Source organism: Ursus arctos, unplaced genomic scaffold (assembly GCF_023065955.2).
Source record: "Ursus arctos isolate Adak ecotype North America unplaced genomic scaffold, UrsArc2.0 scaffold_14, whole genome shotgun sequence".
Lineage (NCBI taxonomy): Eukaryota > Metazoa > Chordata > Mammalia > Carnivora > Ursidae > Ursus > Ursus arctos.
In genome coordinates, this window is record NW_026622808.1 from 63,696,053 (window position 1) to 63,711,550 (window position 15,498).

A 15,498-nucleotide genomic window follows, 5' to 3' on the forward strand; every position below is an offset into this window, starting at 1 on the left:
TACTCAGAAGTGGAATTTCTGGATCATATGGTAGGTTTGTTTTTAATTTTTTGAGGACCGTCCATACTATTTTCCACAGCGGCTTCACCAATTTATGTTCTTACTAACAACTCACAAGGGTTCCCTTTTCTTCACACCCTTACCAACACTTGTTGTTTCTTACCTTTTTGAAAATAGCCATTCTAACGCATATGAGGTGATATCCCATTATGGTTTTGAATTGGATTTGCCCCAAGATTAGTGATGTTGAGCACCTTTTCATATGCCTGTTTTTATATCAGATTGGTTGTGTTTTTGCCATTGAGTTACAGGAGTTCTTTATATATTTTAGATATTAGCCTCTTATCAGATATATGATTTGCAAATATTTTCTACCATTTGGCAGGTTGCCTTTTCACTTTGTTGGTGGTTTCCTTTTTTGTGCAGAAGCTTTTTAGTTGGATGTAGTCCCATGTGTTTATTTTTGCTTTTGTTGCCTTTGCTTTTGGTATCAAATCTAAAAAATCATGGCCAAGACTGATGTCAAGGAGCTCAGTACTGCCTGTGTTTTCTTTTAGGAGTTTTATGGTTTCAGGTCTTAAATTCACTTTAATCCATTTTGAGTTGGTCTTTATGTGTGTTATAGAAAGTGGTCTGCGTTCTTTTGTATGTGGCTTCTAGTTTTCCCTGCACAATTTATTGAAGAGACTGTCTTTTCCCCATTGAATAGTCTTGTACCTCCTTTGTCATAAGTTAATTCACCTTGTATGCCTGGGTTTATTTCTGGGCAGCTCTGTATTCTGTTCAGTTGATCCAGGGGTCCGCTTTTATGCCAGTACCATACTGTTTGATTACTACAGCGCTGTAATATAGTTTGGTAAGAGTGATGCTTCCAGCTTTGTTCTTCTTTCTCAAAATTGTTTTGGGGGCTCCTGCCTGGCTCAGTTGGTGGAGTGTGTGACTCATGATCTCGGGGTCACCCACACTGGGTGTAGAGATGACTTAAAAATAAAAATCTTAAAAAAAATTGTTTGGACTGTGCAGGGTCTTTTGTGGTTCCATGTGAGATTTAGGATTGTTTTTTCTATTTTTGTGAAAAATGCCATTGGAATTTTGATAGAGATTGCATTTTATCTGTAGATTGCTTTGGGTTGTGTGGACATTTTAGTAACATTAATTGTTCCAATCCATGAGCACTGAATATCTTTCCATTTATTTGTGTCTTCAGTTTTTTTCATCAGTGTCTTAGTTTTCAATGTGCAGGTCTTTCACTTCCTTGATTACATTTATTACAGGTTTTATTCCTTTGGGTGCTTTTTGATCTTCTTTAATCTAGAGGACAGACACTGCTCCCCCCCCCCATAGTTTGTTTGGATCTTTTGAAGGGATCAGGCTGGTTGTTTTGTAGAATGTCCCACATTCTGGATTTATCTGATTCTTTCTTCGTGGTGCTGTTTAGCTTGTTCTTCTGTTATCTCAATGTCCTATAAACTAGAAGTCAGGCCAAACAGCTTGATGAGGTTCAGGTTAAACGTTTTTGGCAAGAACACTTGAGAGGTGATGCTGGGTGCCTCATATGGTATCACAAGGCACGCAGTGTTGGAGTGTCTCCTGATCAGTGATGCTCAGTCTGGCCACAGGGTTAAGGCAGTGGCTACCAGATCTCTCCATTGTAAGTTGTATCCTCCGTCTTGCAATGATCACTTTCTTTGTAAAGTGATGCCTAGGCTGTGTCCACATGACACATTTTCCTGTCATCCTTTTCACCGACTTGTTTTGATACCCAGTTTTGGTTCTTGCCTCTTTTATCTGTTGGGCTTTGTGGGAGCTCTGGTATTTGTATTTTTAACAAGCTCCAAGTGACTCTGATATTTAGGCAGATTCTAATCAGGATTCTTTGTTGACACAGAAAATACCCTAAAAGGGGGTCGTTAGGAAGACACAGAGGGCTCTCCAGGAGCCTAGCTACAGGGTGTACGGCTGGCTTAATAGGAACTGAAAATTGCACAGGAGCTTCTCTCCTGGACCTTTTTCTCTGCCTCCTTCTGCAAATTTGCTACTTCATTATCTTAGTAGAATGCCTTCGTTAAGGCTCTTAATTTCTGCTTCCCCATAATAGGTTCATGCAGGGCTCCAGGCAGGCTCCAAACCTCTTAGCTATCTGGGTGACATAACTCAAATTCTGTCTGCAGAGAATCTGGCTTAACTCAGGAAGCTGTCTATCAGCGTTGGCTTGCGGAGCAGAGCCATCCGTACACATTCCAGCCGGGCTGGGGAGCTTAGGAGGGCAAAGGGTAGGGAGTGCTGGTGGTAGCATGGCTAAGACTCCCTGACTCTACTGGGTTACTAATCCCAGGGGCTCTGTGACTTTCCAGGTATTGATTCAGGCCTCCGGAGCCAGACTCCTTAGAGGACAGAGATGGGCTTCCTGTTTCTTAGCCCAGAAATTAATTTCATCCATATCTGCCCTGATTCCTTCTGGGCCTGCGATTCCGGCATCACTGTCTGAACAGGCCTCATCTCCTCTTCTTTCCCACAGCCTGCCGTGGAGATACCCCAGTATGTGGGTATCCGGCTCCTAGTAGAGGGCTCCACCATCAAGAAGCCCCTGGCAATGTGTCACCGGCGAATGGGGGTCCGCCCAGCACTCCCTCACCTGCTGACCCAGAGAGGCTCTGGGGAAGGCAAGGACTCGGGGACCCTTACCCACAGGTCCACTCCTAGGAAAGTTGCTGGGGCCAGGAGCCTGGGGCACACTGAGAAGCCAGCCTCCACTGCCACCACCTCGGCCCCTGGAAAGGGGAAGAAAGGCAAGGCGAAAAGTGCCACAGCCCTGGTCTACCCCAGTCTCTGGAAGTGGGAGCCCCCCAGCACCAGGATGGGCTGCATTTTCACCATGACCTTTGCTAGTGGGGACAGGCAACCCCACCCCTTGAACAGATTGCCATTGAGTCTGAAGAACCCCCAGGCCCTGGGTAAGACCATTCCCCTCAAACGCCCCAGGGTCCCAAGGCAATTTCTTCCTGCTCTCCAAGCCCCCCCTCCTAACCACCTGGATTTGCACCCCCACCATAGCCCCACCAAAAAGACACCAGTAGCAAGTAAAAGCCACCACTTACAAAGTATTTTTTAAGAATGTGCGACCAAATGAGTACAGTTCCCTCCAAAGTAGCCACCCTGCAAGGCAGTTGGACTTCTTTCAGATGCCAGGACAGTCCCAGGTCCATCTCTCTCCAGAGCCCACGCTCTTCCTGCTGCAGTATTCTGCCTTTGCCTCCATGCAAAGTTGCCTCTGGGGGAAAGGAGCTAACATTTGTACAGCACTTAACAGCTCCTTTAGTCCTCACAACCTAGCAAGGTAGGTGCTATTATCCCCATTTTCCAGCCGAGGTATCAGGAAGTTTAAGGAAGTTGCCCGAGGTTGCACATCTCAGAAGGGGCAGAGCTGGGATGCAGACCCAGGTCTGTTGGACTCCAAATCCTGTGTCCTTCCCACGGCCTCTGGAGGAGGAACTGGGAGGGCTCCATCTGCCATCTCACACCCCAGCCCTCATCTTCCCCCACCTCCCCACCCTTCACGCTCTCCTTGAGGGGCAGCTGGTTGGCTTTGGACCCTCCCCAGGCCCTCATGGCCCCTTTCGCTCCCACAGCCCCTTACCACTTCCCCAGCCTCCACACCAAGGCCCGGCTGCCTTCTCCCCATGTGCTCCGATCCCAGGGGCGGGTCCTCAGACTGCAGCACAGCAAGGTGGTGGGCTCTAAGGCCCTGTCGACCACAGGCAAGGCCTTGATGACTCTACCTACTGCCAAGGTTTTGATTTCCTTCCCACCAAACCCTGAGCTCAAGTTGGCATCCAGCGTCCTGAAACCAAGAAAGGTGGGCCTTGAGCTGTGACTCGCACCCTGGCGGGCAGTGCTGAATGCTGGGCTCTGGGGTCAGGGCTGGAGGGCACAGGCAAGGGCAGGTCCCAGACTGGCTGGAGCCCCAAGGGAAGGGCTTTTTCCCTCAGAACCCCCTTCCGGAACAAATTTCCTGATCATCTTTTCCCCCTCTTCCCCCCTTTCACACCGAGGCTGTTGCTCCCCAGCGCCTTCGTGGTCCCCATCCTGGAAGTGCCTTGTGGCCTCTACCCTGCGAAGTTGGAAATCTTCCTAGCACCCACAGGAAGATCAAGGCCAAAGGCAAGTTCAAGGCCAGACTCTGTGACAAACCCAAGGCTGAGGCATGCCTCATGAAGACACTGAGCCTTCCAGGACCCCTGCCTTTTATCAGTGCATACCAGGGACTAGGGGGTATGGGGGAACATAAGGCTAGAGAAGCCCTTGCCTCGGTCCTCACTGCCCCTATCCTGGATGCAGCGCCAAATAAAAAGGAGCAAGTGAAGTATCCTGGGCTTGGCTCCATTTCTATTGGAGGGTGAAGAGAGGGTAGGCTGGGGCCCTATAACCCAAGGTCCAGAATGAGAGCTAGAGGCCATCAGCAGCCCTTCCACAAAGCAAAGGGCCAGAATTCCACCCCTTAGCAGACATGGGTCTCCTACACAGAGACTCTCTGGCATCTCTGATCTTGGATTGGGGGATAAGCCTCACTTTGTAGATGAGGAAACGGAGTCTGAACAAGGAGACATGGCTTGCCCGAGATCATGTGGCAGTGAGAAGCCTAGGTAACATATTGCCAGACTGCTCAGCACTGGGAGATCCTCAGTCCCCAAGCCCAGGGGAGAACCTGGCCTAGCAGCAGAGTGACATCTAACAGGCATGTCTCAACACCAGCCCTTCTGTAGAGGGAGTCGGTCATGGTCACCCAGAAAAGAAATATCCAGCCAGCCACACCCATCTGAAAAAACTTTGGTAACTCTTTGTAGTGAGTTGAATGGTAGCCTCCTCTCCCCCAAAAGATACATATGCCTGGAACCTATGAATAACTTTATTTGGAAAAACAGTCGTCAAAGATGTGATTAAGTTAAAGATCTTGAGATGAGAGTACTCTGGATTGTCCAGGTGGGCCCTAAATCCAATGACAAGCGTCCTTGTGGAGAAGACACAGACGCGAGAAGACCACGTGAGGATGAAGGCAGACTGGTGTGATGCAGCCATGAGTCAAGCCTTACGACCACCAGAAGCTGGAAGAGGCAAGGATTCATCCCTAGAGACTTCAAAGAGCACAGCCCTGTTGACACCTTCATCTCAGACTTCTGGCCTCCAGACAGATGTCAGAAAACCCGTCTCTGTTATTTTAAGCCACTTAGGTTGTGCTAATTTTGTTACAGCAGTCCTAGGAAATGAATACACTAGTCAAGTGAAGATAACGTATACTCCAGCATCTCTTGCATTACTGAACCAGGAAATGCTACATGCAGGTTCACCCCAGTGTTAGGCTAACAGCTGAATGACATTAACAGTAGAATGGGTAAACTGGTATGGTCCTGCACTGGAATTCAAACCCACACCATACATCACAGATGCATTTCACAGTGTGGAACAAGAACAAGTCACAAATATATATATATATACACACACACACACATATATATGTACACACACACAACACATATATATACGCGTACACACACACCACACACACACACACACACGCATCATGACTCCATTTACGGAAACTTCAGAATTGGGCAAAAGAAAATACATTGTTTAGGGATGTATATGTATGTGGAAAAACTTAAGCAAGGAAAGCTCCCATGTCAGGGGAGGGGGTTCCAACCTAGACTGAACAATAGAACCCCTTTGGGAGCTTTGAAAAAGATTGATGCCAGATCTCCAGCCCAGACTGCTTAAATTGGTATCTTTGGGGTGCAGAATCCCATGGAAGGAAGGGGCTTTATTAAAGCTTCACTGAGGGGGTTCTACTCTGGGGTCAGTGTTGAGAACTGCTACCCTAACAAGGAAGGAGAGGCATGTTTCTATTTCGTCCCGAGTGGTGGTTATATGGGTGTCACCTTGTAATTATTCTTTAAATCACAGAACTATTTATGTACTCTTTGTATGTTTGATATATTTCCCAGTTGTTTCAGGTAAAAGGTCTCAGATCTTCACTTCCATGAAGTCCCCGGAGTAGTCAGATCCATAGAGACAGAGGAGATTGGCAGCTACTGGGGACTGGGAGGAGGGGAAGGGGCATCAGTGTTTAATGGGGCAGTTTCAGTTCTGCAAGATGATGGGATGTGACAGTTGCACCACAGTGTGAATGTACTTAATGCCACTGAATTGTTCACTTAAAAATGGTTACGATGGTAAATTTTGCTATGTATATTTTACCACAATTAAACGACAACAAGAAATCAGACATTTCCTCTCAGCTAGAATTGGGACAGAAACAGCCAAATAAAATGACCACATATTGAACTCAGCAGAAAGCATGCTCCATGATAAATGTTTACTTTCTCAGCGAATCCTCAAAACCGTACTGTGAGGTAGGTACTTTTATTAACTCATATCCAGAGAGGTGAAGTCATTTGCCTAAAACCATCCAGTCACTGGCCTAGCCAGGCTCTGATCTTAAGTTTGTCTGAACGCAGAGCCCAGGATCTTAAAGCATGGTCTTAGTGCACGCTGAGCACTGACCTCATTCTCCTCAGGCCTGATCCTAGGTTCATCCTTCCCCCTCCCCCATCGCCACTGCTTCCCAGTGGAAACAGAAGGAACAGAAGGAGGACTATTGTTGGTGGAGCCCCAGGCACTGTAGGGTCCTGGAGAAATAAGGGGGCAGGGGTGCCAGAAGCTTCATGGGGGCCTCCCTGGGCCTCAGGCCTGGAAGATGGAGACAGTGCAGGTGGAGATGCAGGGGCAGCTGGGCAGACTGGGCGGGGCTCAGGCAGAGGCGTCTGATGAGGGCTCCATCCAGAACCTGGGGCGGAAGAAGCATGTCAGCATTTAGCCAGGTTGCGTTCCAACCAGCTCAAACCAAAATGGAAGTAAGGCAGGTCCTTCCTCCCTCCCTCCCTCCCTGTCCATAGTTTCTAGTTTCTTCTCTACACATACACACACACATACTGTCACCCTATGGCAGAGACTGGCAGGGACTGGCAGAGTTCACCAAATCTGTTCCCACCTGGCACACCGCTAAACATTTCTGAGTCCCTCTTGCAGTTTGGTGAGGCCATGTGATAGTTTTAGCCAATGGAACAGCAGTGCAAGTATATGCCACTTTCAGACCCAGCTGGTGAAAACCCCACACAGACCTGCACTGCACTGTCTCCCTTTAGCTGCTGGCTGGATAGCAATGGCCCGGGTCCCTGAGTGACTGCTTGGAGTAAAGCCCACCCCGTTTATTAGATTTAATGTGGAGGGAAATTATTGTGTTAAACTCTGGGACTTTGGGGTTACTCTGTTAGAGCAGATAGAGTTACCCTAACACACACACATACAATTACATTTAGCCCTTATACCAGGGACCTAAAGACCAGCAGACGTAAAAGGGCCTTGAGAAATCAGCCAGTTCAAGTCCTTTATTGAACAGATGGGCAGAATGAGGCCTAGGAAGGGGGATGTTACTTGCTCTAGGTCACACAGTAAGATAGGGCTACAGATAGCCTGGAAGCCAAGAGGGCTGCCACTCAGTCCCAGACTTATAGCTAACGTCTGTAGGTGCTGCCCACCCTCACCCCACAGCCCACCCCCCAAAACAGCAGGTAGGTGGGCTTGGGTACCTGTCTTTGGGGCTTGGTGCTCTCAGCTGGCAGTAGAAAGCGCTGGCCCAGGACAGTGCCCACACGGGCAGAGTATGTGTGATCTCCAAGCACAGGGCAGAGCTGTAGTACCATGTGTACCTGGAGCTGACTGGGGAACACTGGGGGACAGGAGACAGAGGACAGATGGTGGGCAGCTGCTCTTTCTGCCCCACCCAGGATCATCTCTCCCCCTTTCTTCTGGGGAAACACCACCACTCCACTCCCGGTCCCAGATCATGTGGTTTCAGTGAGGTCACTGCTACTGCCCCTGCCTCCAGAGCAGGGTGCAAGACCAGGTCAGCACAGTCATAACCATCCACCCACCTGGCCTGTGCGATTCTCTCATGAAGAGATACAACCCTGAATTTACCACTGAAGCTACTGGAAATAAGGAATGCTTTTTCCTGCTAGGGTACTAAACTGGTGGGGTGCAGGCCTGGAGCTGCTCGAGCCCCTGGCCATCTCTACCTTCCCCAGAGGACAGCCTGTGGGAGGGAGAAGCCAACATGCAGGAGGCAAGAAGAAATGGAAAAAAGCTTCCAGAGGATATCCTCTGAGCCTGTACATCTAGTCACGCCTGACTTCTGAGTTATGGGAGCCAATACATTCCCTGTTTTTGGCTTACCCCAATTTGAACAGGTTTTTGGGAAACTTGACAAAGACAGAAATGGGCGGCTATGTGCTAGGCATGGTACAAAGTGCTTCCCGTATGTAAATTTATTTAATCCTCATTGTAGCCCGATAAGGCAGGTCCTATCATCATTCCCATCTTACACATGGGAACTCCGAAGCTCAAGAAGAAGTGACTTGCCCACCACCATAAGCTGGGATCCAAACCCAGGAGCTGTACTCTGCTTCCATGTCTGGCAATATGGTGGACTGGATAATCTAAAAACTCTTGCTATAAACCACCTAGAAACACCAGAAAAACATAATAATCATCCTTTTAAATATGCAGCTGGGCACAGGAAAGTAAGGTCCCCAAGACCAAAACCAATGGAAAACAAATCCATGGCACACAAGAGCCAATGTTTCACCTATTCTAGGGATGCTGCAAATCTTGGTATCCAGGGGTACTAGGTTTAAGTAGCTACCCAGGGGCCAGGGCTGAGGCCTCGGTAACCAAATGAAATCCTAGAGGGGCTACATCTTCAGTGAAGGGGTGAACCAGGAGAGAAAGCCAGCCACTGACGAAGGCAGACGATCATCTTAGGTATAGACGAGGGGAATGAAGAAGTTTTCCCCTGAGAATTCACAACCGTGAGCCTGCTCTCACACAGGTTTGGGACTCAATACCAGAGTGATCTGTGAACTTTCAACCAAGACATTAATATTTAAAGAGATCCTGAAGCAGTGACAGCTCTGGAGCATTTGGCAGAAGCAAAGGCAGAACCTTTCCTGAGGGCCCTTCCTACAGTGAGGCAACAAAAAATTTCCACAGATAAAGGCCCAGCTGGCCCTGAACTCACAATCCTGAATCACAGAGCAATGAAACAATCTACCAAGTGTGAGAGTCAGCATGAAACACCATAGGATGAGGCCCTCCAGAATTTCAGACAATGAAAATATAAAAATACAGTATCAGTATGTTTAACCTAAGACAAAAAAGAACAAATAATAGGAGAAAAAGAGATGCTATATATTTTTAAAGGCCATTTTTATTTGTAAAACAACCAAACAGAACTTTAGAAGTGAAGAAAAATACAGTCAATGGATGGGCTGAACTGGCAGATTAGATCCACCTGAACAGAAAGTTAATCACCTGGAAAATAGATTAAAAGAAATTACCCAGAATGCATCAGGGAGGAAGAAATGACAAATATGGAAGAAAAGAGACCTAATAAGTAGAATGAGAAGGTCAGACACATCTCTTAGGCATTCAAAAGGAAGAAAACAGAGAAAATGCAAGAGGTGTAACATATGAAGAGAAAGAACTTTCTGGGATTGATGAAGCATATTAATTTTAGATTCAGGAAGCAAAGTGAATTCCAAGCAAGATAAATAAAACTAAGCGCACACACCTAGATTCAGCACAGTGAAACCACAGAACACCAAAGACAAAGAGAAGATCCTGATACCAACAACTAAGACAAAAAAACCCCACAGATGGGCTACAAAGGAATGACCATCAGACTGGCAGCAGAAGCGCTGTCTCCTGCAGCTGGGCCTGACTACCTACACCCTTGGAGTCCATCAAATGCTCCCCAAGCTGCCATTAATGCCACCACCTTCTTCCTGCCCCCCCCATTGCCTCCCCCAGCCAAATACAGTTGTGAAGGCTGGCGAGGGTTCCAGACCCACCTGTCAGTGGCTGCAGCTGGACCAGGGCACAGCCAGAGCCCATGGCCACCACGTGGAAGTGGCTGAGGGTCCTCTTGACACCTTCTTGGAAGTCCTTTCGGGATGGGGACTTCACTGGAATTACCTGTGGTGTCAGCCCCCAAGAATGAACAAGCTTCCCACACATCTGGCAGCTATGCAGACTCTCTCTGCTCCCAACAGATGGAGCCAGAGCATAAGCAGTGGTCACTTGCCTGTTTTAGGGGACAGGAGAGCCAGCCACCCAAAGTCTATACCCTCGACTCCTCTGTAGGGATAATATATTTGGAGAGTCCCCTCCTGGTCCCTCCCAGACCCTGACTCACTAGATCAACACCATCAACGTGTTCCAGTTTCAGAGCTGCTTGGATATTCCCCTCAGAAGTAGCTGGGATCCCATCAGTGACAGCACTGAGAAAGAGGCAGGAGGAGGTCACAGGACGGCTGGCCAGGACCTCCTTACTGCCCCGGAAGCCTCCCAGCACCTCTCACCAGTAGGTGGCTGTGGGTCTCTGGGCTCTCCGTGAGTGGATGAAGAACTTCTGGAGGCGGCTTGCTGTCTGAGGGCAGCTGGAGAGGAGTACAAGCCCAGAGGTCTCTCTGGAGAAAGAGAATAAATCACAAAAGTTAAAGTCTCTTGGGCTCACCCACAAAAAAGGGAGACCACTCAGAAGGAACACAGACCTGCTTAAGGCCAAGTGGTCACACCAGAACTATAACCCAGACTTCCTCCTGAGAAACAAGTAAGACTTCCTCATGTTTGATAATAAGACTACATAACTTAAAGAGTTTCTCATTCTCCCCTGGTCCCCAGGGAGCTAAAGCCAAATGTTGTAACAATTACCACCCACTGCTGAATGCCTACTATGCGCCAGGCACTATAGTAGGAATTTTGTGTATACTGGCTCGTAAATAATTAAATTTCCCACAAGCCTATGAGTTTGTGGAATTTCAGGAATATTTCATCTCAAGTACCAGCTCTAATTGATGGCAGTTAGAGGAAAAAATATCACGGATCAACCAGCAATGCCTGCCATGATTATGGGGTTGGAGAAGTGACTGCACACTGAGCACAGATATGATTTGCTCTATTTTATGATTAAGGGAACTGAGGTTCATGCTTTGCCTAAGATCACTGTTTGTGCACATGGATTTGAACCCAGATCTGTCCGTTCCCTCCTTTTCCTTGCATCCTTCCTCTGTGATCCCAAACCAGCCTATAGAAAATGTCTCAGCCAATTCCCAAGCAACTGTTCCCTCACCCAAGATGGAGGCCTGTCTTGCTACCTTCCCATCACCCCCCCACCACTTACTTCCCAGATGCTTGGACAATCTGGAGCTCCCGATCCCTCAGGCCCAGGGACTGGCTCAGCTCTGGCAGCACCGAGCACAACGTCGGCTCCCCTGGTTTTCCTGGGGGAAAAAAAGAAGGAAAAGTACACGTTCTCTCCGAGGCCTTTGACTTCATGCCACCATCCCCTTCTTTTCGTTATCCTGTCCCTCAGAGCCATCAAACCCTGTTCCACTGCATCCCCTCTCCCTGCCCATACCTGTCACTGGTAGACCCGGTGGCTTATTCAGCGTCACAAGAGGTCCTAGAACACACAGTATGTGAGCATCAGTGACACAAAAGCAGCAGTTAGAGTTTCTAAAGCACTTTCTCAATTCAACTTATCCTGTGGCCCCACTGCACCTCTCAGACATGAGTTATCAACCACACCCGAAACTGAACCTCCTTCTGTCCCTGGCACAGGCTAAGCTTGTTGCCACCTTAGGCTTTTATCCTTGCTGTTTCCTCAGTCCCAGATTTTCACCTGTCTGGCTCTTTCATATCATCTTGGCTCAAATGTCACTACCACAGAGAGGCCCGAATCCCCAATCTAATGCCTGCCACGCTGTTATAACACCCTGTTTTATTCATAGCACTCATCAGCCGTAAGTACCTTGTTCATTTATTTCCTGGTTAATCCATTTCTCCCACTAAAACACTGGCTCCCTGAGAGCAGGAACCACATTTATCTAGTTCAGCGCTGTATAACTGCCTGGAACAGTGTCTGGAATAGAACCTATGCTCAAGAAATCGTTGAGAAAATTAATAAATCACTGAATGGAGACTGGGGCTCACAGTAAGTCACACGGTAAGCTGATTACAGAGCCTAGATCTGACTCCAAAGCCTGTGTTTTGTCCATAATTTATTATAGCAATTCCTATTACCAAATGCCTACTATGTTTACAGCTCTCTAGTTATTTGCACACTCACACCCCTATCCCCATGATGCTGAGGCTCAGATTAAGTGGCTGGTTCCAGGTCATACCACCAGTGGGAGGCAGAACCAGGATATGAGCCCCGAGGGCTTTGGTAGGGAGTCCAGTCAGCCCCCAGAAGGCTCTGAGCGGCAGGCTCCCCTCCCAGCCTCACCTTTCTGGTCCACTACGGCTGCCCTCAGCACATCGACCAGCCCCTCCCGACTGAGGTTCTCTAGCTGTAGCAGCCCCGGGAATGGCTGGTCCCCCAGCGGCCCCGACCGTTTGCTGGATCCTCGACGTCGCAGCTGATGTCTGGAAAGGGTGGGGGGTAAGCAACAGGGAGATCACGGTGTCCTCAGGTGTGTCCATTCTTATCTCCGCACGCCTTAAAGCCTGCAACCTCCTACAAAGGCCTCAAGATGCCTGCATGAGCTTCCCGAAAATTCAGGTGCAACTGGCCCCATTTAGCAGAGAAGGGAACTGAAGCTCAGAGAAACCAAGCGAGTAGTTCAGGGTCACACAGGAGCGGCGGGATTAGAACGCGTGCCTCCCTAACTCCAGATCCCACACACACCTTACCCCCGCCCCACCGTCCCACCCACACGAAGGGGCGGAGGGAGGCGTAATCACCGGGCTTCGGTGCCAAAGCCTGCGGCCTTGGGCGCTGCGAGGACCCCTGGTCCCCACCGCCAGCCACCCCAGACGTGGCCCAGGATACGAGAGACACCCATCTCCCGAGCGGGGACGGTGCGCATGTGTCCAGAAGGGCCGACCCGCTCGGCTACAGCGCGCTGGTTGGTCAGATTGCCTGTCAATCGGAATAGCGAGCAGGCTGACTCGGAGCCCCGAGAAGGCGGAGCTTTGCCTTCTCCCAGGAAGAAAATGCTTTACCTCACTCACGTCTGTGCTTTTTGGGGAAAATGAGGCACGGAGCTGAGAAGAAATTTACTCGGGATCAGAGGACCTGTCTTAAGATAAAACGGAAACGAAAGGTTAAGGTACTCTGATCACCATTCCAATTCGTAGGAGCCTCTGACTTAAAAAAACCACCATTGTGCCCAATTTTGTAAGGCAAATTGAGAAGAAAGAGAAAAACAAACAAAACCCAAGACAGGTGCATAAGCAACCCAAAAGGAGAAGGCCAGAGGGAGAAAGAGATTCGCTACAAAACAAAACCAAAACAAATCTCAAAACTGGAAACATACTGATCTAGGTTAGCTCTAGGGGAAATAAATCTAACACATCACCGATTCAACATTTTCTAAATGCTAACTCGACGCCAGATCCTGGCATCTTTGAGCTGGAGACACAGATCAAGAAGACAGGCCCTGCCCACGAGAAGATCACCCAGTGCACACAGATCGCAGCATCACAGCCCACCTTGCTAAACGTTGTACAGATGCTGAGAGCGTGAAGGGAGAGGAGCTAGTCCCAGCCTGCGTTGTGATGGGAGGGTTGTGAAAAACGAATGGAAATGCACTAGCCATCAGGGAAATTCAAATCAAAACCACACTAAGATACCACCTTACACCAGTTAGAATGGCAAAAATTGACAAGGCAAGAAACAACAATTGCTGGAGAGGATGTGGAGAAAGGGGATCCCTCCTACATTGTTGGTGGGAATGCAGGTTGGTGCAGCCACTCTGGAAAACAGTGTGGAGGTCCCTTAAACAGCTAAAAATTGAGCTACCCTATGACCCAGCCATTGCACTACTGGGTATTTACCCCAAAGATACAGACGTAGTGAAGAGAAGGGCCATATGCACCCCAATGTTCATAGCAGCATTGTGCACAATAGCTAAATCGTGGAAGGAACCGAGATGCCCTTCAACAGATGACTGGATTAAGAAGTTGTGGTCCATATATACAATGGAATATTACTCAGCTATCAGAAAGAACGAGTTCTCAACATTTGCTGCAACATGGACGGCACTGAAGGAGATAATGCTAAGTGAAATAAGTCAAGCAGAGAAAGACAATTATCGTATGGTTTCTCTCATCTATGAAACAAAGGAACTAGGAAGATCGGTAGGGGAAGAAAGGGATAAAGAAAGGGGGGTAATCAGAAGGGGGAATGAAGCATGAGAGACTATGGACTCTGAGAAACAAACTGAGGGCTTCAGAGGGGAGTGGGGTGGGGGAATGGGATAGGCTGGTGATGGGTAGTAAGGAGGGCACGTATTGCATGGTGCACTGGGTGTTATACGCAACTAATGAATCATCGAACTTTACATCAGAAACCAGGGATGTACTGTATGGTGACTAACATAATATAATTTAAAAAATTAAAAAAAAGAAAGAAAGAAATGCACCAGAAGGAAAAGGTATTGGGAGCAGGGGAGGCAGAGGCAGGGAACGACAGGAGAAATGAGATGTTATGTAAAGAGAAAGCAAGGAACAAAATGGGTTCTATCCTATAATTCTAACTACACAAAAGTTACATGCAACCTGTATATTATTTTATTTGCTAAGAGCACTATAACTTTCAATTCACTGTTTGCATTAGGGAAAGACTGCAAATTAACCTAAATTCATCAACAAAGGAGTGGCTAAGTCAACTGTAGCATATCCGTACCATGCAGCCATTAAGGAGTGTGTATATCTATACGTGCTGATATGAATCAGTCTCCAAATATATGTTAAAGCAAAAAAGGAAAGAAAAGTATAGTGTGACTAGAAGATGCATATGTGTGTGTATGTGTGTGATTTACATATATTTATTACATTTTATGTCTCTGCATTTCTGAAAGGACACACAGAGACAAGATGATGTTCGCTTTGGAGAAGGAATTAGAGGTCAGAAGATGAACAATGATTTTTACCCTTTGGAATTGGGTAAGTTTTTTTTTTTTAATCTCATTGATATATTTCATCTACATACACATATGCAAACCTGGTTTAAAATCGAAGCCAAATATGAAAGACTGTATGATTCATCAAATATTTTAAATAATAAAAAAATTTTAAATAAAAATAAGTAAAAATAATTTTTTTTTTAAAAAGGCTATATGACTCTACATTTTAGAAAAGGCAAACTGTATTGGCAGAAAAGAGTCAGGGATTGCCAGGGGCTTGGAGTGAGTGGGGGATGGAGATTAGAAAGGGCATAAGGAGGGGCGCCTGGGTGGCACAGCGGTTAAGCCTCTGCCTTCGGCTCAGGGCGTGATCCCAGCGTTCTGGGATCGAGCCCCACATCAGGCTCTTCCTCTGTGAACCTGCTTCTTCCTCTCCCACTCCCCCTGCTTGTGTTCCCTCTCTCGCTGGCTG

General features: G+C 47.8%; 2 protein-coding genes across 9 annotated transcripts in view; one reads left to right on the forward strand and one right to left on the reverse strand.

Annotated features, from left to right (window-relative positions):
• The window catches only part of TTLL3 (tubulin tyrosine ligase like 3), a 29,164-nt gene extending 22,889 nt beyond the window's left edge, over window positions 1–6,275 (forward strand). For 4 of the 7 annotated variants that reach the window (XM_057311919.1, XM_057311921.1, XM_057311920.1 and 1 more), the window contains 3 exons: window positions 2,519–2,954; window positions 3,630–3,856; window positions 4,053–6,275. In XM_057311919.1, the coding sequence (XP_057167902.1) occupies window positions 2,519–2,954; window positions 3,630–3,856; window positions 4,053–4,400 (1,011 nt within the window). In that variant the 3' untranslated portion in view covers window positions 4,401–6,275. Of the gene's footprint in view, window positions 1–2,518; window positions 2,955–3,629; window positions 3,971–4,052 lie in introns of those variants that run through there. The other 3 variants (XM_044385046.3, XM_044385047.3, XM_044385048.3) reach the window with 2 other exon arrangements.
• Window positions 6,276–6,356: 81 nt separating this feature from the next.
• RPUSD3 (RNA pseudouridine synthase D3) lies at window positions 6,357–13,034 on the reverse strand. 2 transcript variants are annotated; one of them, XM_026501328.4, is made up of 9 exons: window positions 12,862–13,034; window positions 12,404–12,543; window positions 11,534–11,578; window positions 11,297–11,396; window positions 10,476–10,583; window positions 10,310–10,394; window positions 9,966–10,089; window positions 7,644–7,783; window positions 6,357–6,841 (listed from the first exon to the last, which is right to left on the reverse strand). In XM_026501328.4, exons 1-9 carry the CDS (start codon window positions 12,984–12,986, stop codon window positions 6,650–6,652), a joined length of 1,059 nt encoding a protein of 352 aa, XP_026357113.1. In that variant the 5' UTR covers window positions 12,987–13,034; the 3' UTR covers window positions 6,357–6,649. The 2 variants fall into 2 exon arrangements, with proteins under 2 accessions (XP_026357113.1, XP_026357114.1); XM_026501329.4 differs by lacking the exon at window positions 6,357–6,841 and having other exon boundaries at window positions 7,666–7,783; window positions 9,966–10,119; window positions 10,300–10,394; window positions 12,862–13,003.
• Between the last annotated feature and the right edge of the window lie 2,464 nt (window positions 13,035–15,498).